The sequence below is a fragment of the Muscardinus avellanarius genome (assembly GCF_963383645.1).
Source record: "Muscardinus avellanarius genome assembly, chromosome: 12".
Classification (NCBI taxonomy): domain Eukaryota; kingdom Metazoa; phylum Chordata; class Mammalia; order Rodentia; family Gliridae; genus Muscardinus; species Muscardinus avellanarius.
This window is the reverse complement of record NC_137798.1, coordinates 9219016-9229725: the sequence shown is the minus strand read 5'-3', so window position 1 is coordinate 9229725 and position 10710 is coordinate 9219016. Positions and strand designations below refer to the sequence as shown.

At 42.1% G+C, this 10710-nt stretch overlaps 1 protein-coding gene across 1 annotated transcript; it reads left to right on the top strand.

Moving 5' to 3' along the window:
- Positions 1 to 366: 366 nt before the first annotated feature.
- Positions 367 to 10176, top strand: DUT (deoxyuridine triphosphatase; the record flags this gene model as incomplete). The annotated part of the gene is made up of 6 exons (XM_080708148.1): positions 367 to 521; positions 2866 to 2957; positions 4050 to 4094; positions 9285 to 9359; positions 9508 to 9578; positions 10120 to 10176. The coding sequence occupies 6 exons, from the start codon at positions 367 to 369 to the stop codon at positions 10174 to 10176; spliced, it is 495 nt and encodes a 164-aa protein (XP_080564274.1).
- Between the last annotated feature and the right edge of the window lie 534 nt (positions 10177 to 10710).

The following is a 10710-nucleotide window of genomic DNA, read 5'->3' as shown; positions in this document are numbered from 1 at the left end:
GGCCCGCCCCGGCCGCCGTCCAGCGCCCCGGCGGGTGAAGTCGGGGACGGGCGCGGGCGGCGGCCGGGGCGGGCGGAACGCCGGAAGCCGGAACCGCGCGCGGGGGGCTGCGCGGCCGGGGGGACGCGGCGGGGGCGGACCCGGGCGAGCCCATTGCGCCCGGGGCGGGGGGCTACTTATGGTTCTCGGGCGGCCCGGGCTTCGAGCCGGAAGTGCGCCGAGGGGTCGCTGTTTCCCGCGCACGCCCGCGTTTGCGTCCGCCTCCCCCTCTCTCCAGGGCGGTGGGCTCGTCCGGGCGGCTTGGCGGGAACATTTGTAATCGAGTTCCGGCCGCCGCGCTCACCCGCGCCCTTTGGTTCCCCCTCCATGCCCTGCTCAGAGGACGCGGCCGCCGGCTCCCCCAGCAAGCGCGCCCGGCCGGCGGAGGGCGGCGCCATGCGGCTGCGCTTCGTGCGGCTCTCGGAGCACGCCACCGCCCCGACCCGGGGGTCCTCGCGCGCCGCCGGCTACGACCTGTACAGGTGAGCGCCCTGCCCGCCGGGACGGCCCCTAGGATTGGCTGTATTTTTATTTATTTATTTATTTATTTATTTATTTATTTATTTTTGCAGTCCTGGAGATGGAACCCAGGGCATTCTACCTCCCAGCTACACCCCCTGCCCTATTTTTTATTCTTTATTTTCAAACAGGGTCTCACTGAGTTGCAGAGGGCCTCACTAAGTAGCTGAGGCTGGCCGCGAACCCAGATCCTCCTGTCTCAGCCTCCCAAATGCTGGGATTATAAGGGTGCGCCTGTGGTTTATTTAGTCCTTCTAACAGTTCAGAAGTAGATCTGTTGCTATCTACAGGTGAGAGGGTTTGAGATTGGTTTGGCCAAGGGCTGGACTGTATTGAAGTTTTTCAGGTTTATGGTTGTTGGTTTTTTTGTTGTTGTTGTTGTTCTTTTGGGTACAGCCATTCTGCCTCTGAGCTACACATTCAGCCTTTTTTATTTTGAAATAGAGGCTCGCTAAGTTCCCGAGTTTGGTCTTGAGCTTGTGATCTTCCTGTCTCAGACTCCCAAGTACTGGGATTTACAGACATGTGCCACCTGCCTGGCTGAATTTTTATTTTCTTCTGAATTCAGTACTTTGTATGTGTGTGTGGTACTGAGAGTTGAACCCGGGGGGCATTCTACCTCTAGGCTATACCACAGCCCTATTTTATTTTTATTTGGAAACGGGATCTCGCTAGGTTAATGAGAGTCTCACTTCTCGGTGAGGCTGTTCTCGAACCTGCGATCCTCCTCTCAGTCTCCCAAGTACTGGGATTACAAGCCTGGGACATCATGCCCGGCCTTGTATTCAGTGCTTTTCTTCATTTGGCTACTATGTCCAGTTCTTAGAACCTTAAGAAAGTTAAAAAAAAAAAAAAGTACTGAAAGATAGGACAAAGCATTACGGTTTATTTTAAGGCACCTCAAATCGAATGTGAGAACTGCTGGTTTAAGTAAGTCATAAATACAGGAAAAGGGAAAAAGAACCGTGTGAAGATAGTAACAGAAAAGAAAGTGAGGTGTAGATTATTGTAGCTGAAAAGGATGTCGTGTAGTTTTTAATGGTAATGGGTAAAAGTGATAGAATTTGATTAGACTCTTCCGAAATATATGGCTGGGCATTGTGAGTCTTAGGGGAGTTAAGATTCTTTAGGTATCTTCCTAATAAATATAGATGGCTCTCTTTGTATTGAAGCTAACATAGAAATAACAGGTGCATTTAATAAATTAAGGTTTAACTATTTAGAGAGAGGACATTCTAATGAAAAAACAAAACAAATACACTACTGCTTTACCAGACCTACCTAAGGTTTCCACGGTCCCTTTTGGTTCTTTTCATTGTAGAATCTCTTAATCTTGTACCAAGAAGAGGGTCACTGTGGTAGTAACAGTAGGTGGGCCTTAGAGAGTGGGTTCCTCAGCAGTGCCCATCACCCCGGGCTGTTTACAATGCGAAGCCCTTCCTTGTCCACTGAAGTTAATGGTCAGGGTTTGGTAAGCCTGGTGAACCAGCAAGCCAGGCATGGCAGATGCAGTACTCTCTACCTCCTTCACTCTTGTCCCGTCCTACCGTTTTCTTCTTTCATTCTGTAGGTTTTCTTTAAAAACACGAGGGCCTGGCGTGGTGGCGCAGGCTCCTAATCCCCTCGCTTGGGAGGCGGAGACTGGAGGATTGCGCAGGTTCGAAGCCAGCCGTGCTGGCTTAAGAGACCCTGTTTCCAAATTTTAAAAAGTATAAAATAGGTCTGGGAGTGTAACCCGGAAGTAGAAGGGTTTCCAGGAACCCCAGTACCACCAAAAAAAAAAAAAAAAAAAAATCACAACGAGTATTGTGGCGAGAATAAAATGAGTTACTATCCATAAATAGGTTACATCTGTGCCTGGCACATAATGGCCTAATCATTGTTAGCTATTATTATTTGCCCTTTTTTCTTGACTTATTTTGCTCTTTTTCATACGAAGTCAGTGAAGCACACACCATTTAAAGCCTCCCTTTCTGTCCCCTAATGCCGTTACCTACATTTCCCAGCAGTCCCATTGAGAGATGAAAACCTTTGTACCTTGTTGATGTCTCTTCCCTCTACCATAAAATTCACCATTCTTTTATCTAAAGCTGTCATCGTTTTAGTAATATATTTCAATATACCTACTTTCACCTTGACAGACTTTTTTAGGATAAATTGGAAATCCATCATAGCATGATTCGTTATATAGAGTCTTAAGATTGTGAATTATTTCATAAAATATGCTTTACATAATCTATATGTACTACAGGCAAAGAACATAAAATTTTAAAAATAAATAACTGTTTTCTTTCAATGTTTTCCTAGTGCGTATGATTACACAGTACCACCTATGGAAAAAGCCCTGGTCAAAACAGACATCCAAATAGCTCTTCCCTCTGGGTGCTATGGGAGAGTAGGTAAGTGAGGCAGGCAGCCACTTGTCATGTTCTCCTTTGATGTTACTTATCTTGGTGTCATTTGAGTTAATAAGTAAAGGGATATTGCTTGGGCTGGGTCCTAAGACAGAGGCCATCTGTGATGGCAAATACAGCCATTTAAGAAACTGCATTTGCCTCTCTGCCTTTGCCTCTGTTTGTCCTCTTTATTTCTGATTTCTTACTAGACCAAATTTCAGGAGGTATCTAAGATGTTGTTCTCATAATTCACAGGAAAACTCAAAATTTAGGTGAATTTTTGCTGTTGTCGTTATTATGGTACTGGGGATTAACCCAAAATGCGTTTTACCTCTGAGCTCTACCCCAGCCCATATTTTACCTTTTATTTTGAAAGAAGATCTCACTCTGTGGGTGAAGGTCTCACAGAGTTGTGGAGGGCCTCACTTAAGTTGCTGAAGCTGGCTGCAAGCCCGTGATCCTCTTATCTCGGCCTCCCAAGTACTGGGATTACAAGCCTGTGCCACCAGCCCGGCTGATTTTAGACCTTTTATCTTACTTTGGTCCATGTCTTTCATATGACATATCTTTTGGCATCTGAATTACAAGTCGTAATCTCAAGTCCTAGGCTAAACACTGCTGCTGCTGGGTTAAGTTTGTTCCCTTTTCTTTTTCTTTCTTCCTGCCCCCCCTCTCTGTTTTTCTGCCTTCTTCCCATTTATATTGTGTATGATCAGGTCTCCAGCATTAAAAGCAAGCTCTCTTCCTCAGTCCTGTGTCCCTGCTGGCTCAGCCTCTTCTCTTATTGCAGGAACAGCTTGCTAGCCCTTCAGCCCACCCCAGCAGTCCCATCTCCCTGAGTCCACACCACCAAAAAGTCCTCAGGTGACTGAAGTCCTGTGGGGCTGGTTTTCAGTTGGTTTTGAAGTAAAACCTTGCTAAAATTTTCTAAATTAGTTTCTCCAACTTTGGCTGTAGAGTGTGGTCAGATATAGTCTTTAATTCAAAACAATCCGCCAAATTTAAGATGAAGATCTAGGAGAGGAGATGAGCTTAAATTGCATCAGTTGAACTGTTCCACTGACAGAACCAATATCTCTATCTTTTATTTTCTAGCTCCGCGTTCTGGCTTGGCTGCAAAACACTTCATAGATGTAGGAGGTAATATAATTACTCTAATTCTATGAATGTTTGTGTTTGTTTTGTCTTTGCTTGAAAGGTATAATGTATTAAAGTGACATTTATTTTTTGTGGTACTGGGGATGGAACCCAGGGGCATTCTACCTCCAAGTGGCACCCCCAGCCCTATTTTTTTCTTTTTTATATTGAAACAGGGTCTCACTGAGTTGAAAAGGGGCTCACTAAGTAGCTGAGGCTGTCCACGAATCGCGATCCTCCTGTCTCAGCCTCCCAAAATATGGGATCACAAGTGTCCGCTACCATGCCCGGCTGACGTTTATTTTTATTGTCAAAAGAAATTGAATTTTTGTTGGGTCTTGCCACTTTTTTCGTATCTTAAATAATAGATAATATGATGTAGTTTCATGTACTACTTGATAATGTCTAAATTTTAAGTGGCCATTATGTAAAATTCAGGTTCTTTTAGTAGTGATTTGACTAGTCATTAGCCGACCGGGGTTTTGCCTTTTTCGTAATCATCAACATTTAGTCCCGAAATGACTCTTGACTAGAGGAGAGCTTTTATGTCATTATTTAAGTATTGCATTTTGCTTAAATAACCATTAATAATTATTAAATCAGACTAAAGCCAAAGGTTCTAGAAATACAGGTCTGGTTTGTAAGAGTTGAAGAGGCCGTCCATGTTTGCAAAAATAGGACAAGTTCATCTCCCCCTAACAGCAAGGAGAAAAAACATTGTACTTGTAAGTTTCTTACCAGAAACTCATTAGGCGTTTCCTCATCACAGAACCTTACTGGGGTCTCCGTAAGTTAGTAAATTCCTCGCGTGGCTCCTGTCATGAAGCCCCGGTGCCCTCTGCTAGCCTTCCTGATACGGTGCCTTTGCTTCTATCCCCTCTTCCTTCAGTGCATGCCCGCTGACTCAGTCCCCACAGCCTTGCTCTTTTATTCTCATCAACAATATGTCTTGGCGCTCCAAAGTGGCTTAGCGAGAGTCTCTTCTCACCTTCCTCACAGAGCCACCACAGATGAGGAAGCCGCATCAGCACAAATTCCAGGCTGGAGTCTAGCTGCATGGTTCCAGCGTCCTTCTTTCTTTCCACTGTGATTCAGTGCTGGCGATTAGCTTGCCCCAAGCCCCTCATCAGCCAAGCCTGATCCTGGGTTAGCCGTTTCTTTCCACTGCAGGGGTCAGATGAGCTGTTCTGGGGAGACTGCAGACCTTAAGCATGAGGTGAAGCCTAGCCATCCAGATCAGCCCTGAGTCTACGTGTAATTGTGGAAGGGTGTGCTGCCACCCCGTGGTGTCACTAGGTGGCGCTGTGGGGCGGGGCGAGTCCTACCATAGTTGTTTGGGGAGCTGAGGTTTGTAGCCGGGATTGGTAGTGAAGTCCACTCGTGGGTTGAGGATTCCCTGGGTTCAGTAAGTTAGCACTTGACTTTTGAAGAATACATTTATCAGTTCAAGTATGACCATTTGTGGTATAGTTATAATCTTCATTTAAAGAAAAGATTGTATTTTTAAGGAAATTTCAAAGGGCTGTGAGAGGAATATGTGCTCTGTACCTCAATACTCTGTACAGTAGAAATGAGTGCTTCTGAGTGGTAGGAGGATTAAATGGTAATGTACGTAAATCATCTACCATAATATGTGGCACATATTAAACTCTTAAGTTATTATTGTCTCTGAGAAATTTAAAGTATTTTTTTTTAAGTGGAAACTTTATTCCAACTGTTATTCTCTTTTAAACAACCCTCAGGGGAAAAATGCCTGTAAGTGGAAAGTTAGTTTTTTTGCCGGTTGATACAGTGTCATTCATAAAATCACACTGTGGTGTGCTCTTACATAAGAGTATCTCAGTGTCTATTAGGCACAAGATTGTCATAGAGTTGGCAACACTTTGTTGTTGTTGTTGTTGTTGTTGTTGATTTTTGGTGGTACTGGGGTTCCTGGAAGCCCTTCTACCTCCTGGCTACACTCCCAGACCTATTTTATATATTTTTTTGGAAACGGGCTCTTTCTTAAGCCAGCACAGCTGGCTTCGAACCTGCGCGATCCTCCTGTCTCCGCCTCCCAAGCGCAGGGATTGCGTGCGCCACCACGCCCGGCCAACAGTTTTTATTTCTGAAGAGAGAGATTGTTAGAAATCCCCGGCTGTAAATAAGGGTCAAAGGGAGACGCTGGGTGTGCAGGGTCCGTTCAGAATTCGCTCTGGTAGGTATGGATAATTTGTACCACAGAAGGTTTCCAACAAAGGGCCTGCCAGTCTCGACCCAGAACTTTGCCTGAAGTCAGTTACTCACTCTGCCAGTCCCAAGGCATGACTTTCCAATGCTAACTTAAGGTACTTTCTACTTTCTCAGGAAGAGAAATACCCCTGATGCATGTATCCCTTATGTAGAGAATGGATGTCTTGTGTTCTTAAAAGTCAAAAGGCAGTTGAGTAGTAGGTGAACTTGTAACAGTTGAATTTTGTGTAACATTGTCATTCACACTAAAAAGTCTTTACTGAAGGCCTTTGACAGTCATATTGTCATCGACTTCAACTTTTCTTTTAGTGAGGTAAAAGCTTTACATTTTCTAAGAAAATCTCAGTGGGTCATTTGGCTCTGCATAATTTTAGACATAACTATTTGAGTGCTATGGATAGGACTGTTTTACTGATACACAGCAGGAGCCTTTAAAAAAGGACCATTTTTGTAGGGTAGAAAATACCATAAAGGTAAAAAAAATTCAATTTATAAGAAAAAGGTTATAGACAAAATATAGAAGAGGACACAAAAATGTCCAATACCTATGGAAGGGGAAATGTTCGGCCTCACTAGTCCTTGGGGAAATACAGAGTAAAGCAATGAGATACCATTGGTGCTCATCGTATTGGCCGGCATTCGAAGGGTCTCTTCCCTTCGAATGGTCCTGGCGAGCATTTTGGAAATGGGTGTTGTCAAATACTGTTGATGAATGTGAATGGCTACACCTCCGTGCAGTTATCTAGCCTTTAAAATGGAAAATATACACATCTTGGATTTAGGAAGGGGCTTTTTGGAACCTATTTGATGAGAATAAAAAGCACTTAAATACAGAGATATAAATTTAATGCTTCTTTGTTTATCATAGCAAAATGTTAGAGCAACTGAAATGTCTGATTTTATGTATGAGAATCGTTGCATAGAAATAATGGTGCCATATTTCCACATCTATCTAAAAACAATGACTGGAATTTGTATATATTACTCTCATAGGATGTCTATACTATAATTTTTAATAGTGAAAGTTAATGTTGGCTAGCTCAGGGAGGATAAGGACATAGTACCTTTTACGTCCTAAGTATTGAGCCATAGAATTTAAAATTGCCCTGATAAACCAGAAGCAGAGGAGTTCAGAAGTCTGTCTGTATTGTTTTTCTCAAACTTAGTTGAGATAGCTGAGCTTTAGCCTGCCCCTCAAAACCCCACAGCATGGAAGTCCCTTAGCCTTTCGTGGTCACTTGTTCCAGCATAAAACAACATATGCACCGAGCAGTTTCTTTGTTAAATCTTAGCTCGCTTCTTACACTCAGCACTTGCTCCATGTGCATACTATGGGAAACAGCTCTCTGGGTTTAAAAGTGCTCTTTGAATTGGTCTGTTTTGTTGGCATACCACTAGAAAAGAACAGACTGTCCCTTGGGTCTAGAGCCTGAGGTGAGCTGCCTTTGCTGCTTTGCAGCCCGTGTTTAAGTGCATTCTGACCTCGGCAGGCCAGGGCAGCCTCATGATCAGCTCATTTTTATACTCGATTTCTCACTGTTAAAAATTTGATTTTTGTGTCCAGAACCTTTAAGAAGTGTGTAAGTTCAGTTTCACTTGACACTGACTATTCATTCAGAAAGCACAGGGGTTTGTTTAAACTTTTGTAATCCTTTGGGAAAATCTAAATTGTTGGGTTTTCTAAGTATGTTCCATAGTAAGTACCTAAGTTTCTAAGTAAGTACCATAGTAGAAGTAAGAATTTGCTTTTCTTTTTTTCCAGAATGAGAAAATTGAAATATATCAATAAGTTAGAATGCCCTTAGTCCTAAATAGTTCTGTGGTCAATTAGCCTAAGTACCCACTGAGCTAAATCCCTTTTTTCTTTCCCTTTGTAAAGCGTCAGGTGGAACATGAAATTGTATTCCATGAGCTTTGTATGAATTCTGTCCTGTCCATCCTTTTACAAACTGGACAGAGAGAATTAATACATACCACAGAAGTTGTGGTAGCAGATAGGGAGGGGAGTACAGCTAAGAGCCAGAGTCTTTTTAAAATAACAAAAATGTTCTAAAGTGGGTTGTGGTGGCGATGTACAACACTAAATACACTATTATACACTTTAAGTGGATGAATTGTATAAGAAGGAATTGAGACGGCATGGTTCCTCTGTATTAAGTATGCTGTGTTTATGGAAATATTTTAAGTTTTTGACCAAAGACAAATGCTAGCAAGTCTGGTCAGTGTAGCTCCCTGGGCCATGGCAGGGATCTGGCTTGAGTATCTGCAAAGATCTGCTGCCCCTGTGCTTATAATCTCCATACCAGTTACACATAGAAAATGTGCTCCTTATCATGGGCATGTAAAATGTACTTGTTATTACGCTTAGGAGCTGATGTCTTCAGAGAGATCATAACTTTAGAAAGGATGGTTCAGATTAAAAGGAGAGGAAGAATATGAACTGAACAGTTGAGCTCCGTTTTTCTTGTAAGAATGGGATGTCTGATATGTGTAAGACTGCTTCATAACACTGTCAGCACTGACTTATTCTGTGGGTCTTTGGGCTTTTTGACATTTTTATTTATGATTCAGTGATATTTCAGTGTGAATATTAGCAGGAAGGCTTTTACCAGGAAAAACCTTTAAAGCCCAAATCATAATTTTCTCCTAGTCTAGGCAAGTATGCAGTGGATAGCTGTGGGTTAGAGATGACGATCGCTACTGCCACCCTAAAGTAGAAAATGGCCACCGCTTGATAGGGGTGACAGATTGGAAATTAGGAGCTACTTTTTACATCCCTATTTGTATTTTAATAATACCATTTCTTTGTTTTTTGAGGCTTTTCCTAGTACGAAAGCAAAATTCATTTATTGGATGGTAAAGGGATAAAAGTCTCAGAGCGATGTCAGAATGATTTCAAGATAACCTTACACTCCTAGTGTTCTGAAAACATAAACAAGATCATCTTTTTCTCTCCTGCAGCTGGTGTAATAGATGAAGATTATAGAGGAAATGTTGGTGTTGTGCTGTTTAATTTTGGTAAAGAGAAGTTCGAAGGTATGTTAAATATACATTCAGATAAATGTAGTGGCTTTTTCCTAACTGATGTTTGTGTCAGTAATAGGCTAATTCTCACTGAACAAGCCAGGATATAAAGAGTGAGCAAAATATCAATAAGCCATTTTGTTCTTTTTTTTTCTTAAAGTAAAAAAGGGTGACCGGATAGCACAGCTCATTTGTGAACGGATTTTTTATCCAGACATAGAAGAAGTTCAGGTAAGTATCAAAAGCTGAGTACAGAATGAATTACAAAACATCTGAAGCGAAGGGAAAAAATAAAACTTTTGAGAATTTAATGTGCTATTTGCAACTAACATGATGTAAAATCTAGTTTTAAAATTTCTCAAAATAGTGGCATACACACATTACATAGCATTACTTTGTGGTGGCCATGCTTGTAATCCCAGCTTTCAGGAGGTGGAGACAGGAGGATCGCGGCTCGTAGACAGCCTCAGCTACTCAGCGAGGTCCTTTGCGACTCTGTGAGAACGAGACCAAAAAAAATAGAGCTGGGGGTGTAGCTTGGAGGTAGAATGCCTCTGGGTTCCATTCCCAGTACCACCAAAAAATAGACACACACACACACACACGCATACCTTTTTAGCTTTGGGGGAAATTAATTTTCTAATTTTTAGAGCCTTTTTAGAATTTAGTTTTTTGTAATCTTTAAAAAATGCTATAGTAATAAAGTCTTAAATTAGGAGCTAGAGAACTGGAGGAAGCTCTAAAATGAACTGGTTTACTATCTCTCTTTCAGGTGTTAGATGATACTGAAAGGGGCTCAGGAGGTTTTGGTTCTACTGGAAGAAATTAAAATTGAGGCCAAGAATAGGAAATGAAAAACAAATCTTTCTTTTAGTTTTTGTTTCAAGTGTTTTGGCATTTTGTATGGTTGTGTAAAGTTAATAAATAATAACTTTTATTTTTAAAAATATTTCATTTTCCTATGATAAAAGGTGCCTCTGAGCCGGGCGTGGTGGCGCACGCTTGTAATCCCCGCACTTGGGAGGCTGAGACAGGAGGATTGCTCAGGTTTGAAGCCAGCCTTGGCTGGTTTAAGAGACCCTGTTTCCAAATAAAATATAAAATAGGTCTGGGAGTGTAGCCCGGAGGTAGAAGGCCCCTGGGTTCCATCCCCAGTACCACCAAAAAAAAGGTACCTCTGTTAGGACCTCATAGAATCTTGTGTTTTCTGTAATTAATGGTTGTATGTAAGGCAGCTTACATTAAGTCAGCTCAATGTAAAATGTTTTAAATCAAATGTTCATTTAATTCAGTTTTTTTAATTTCATTAATTCAATAAATGATACTTCAACTTGTGTTGCTTTAATTACTATAAATAATAGTT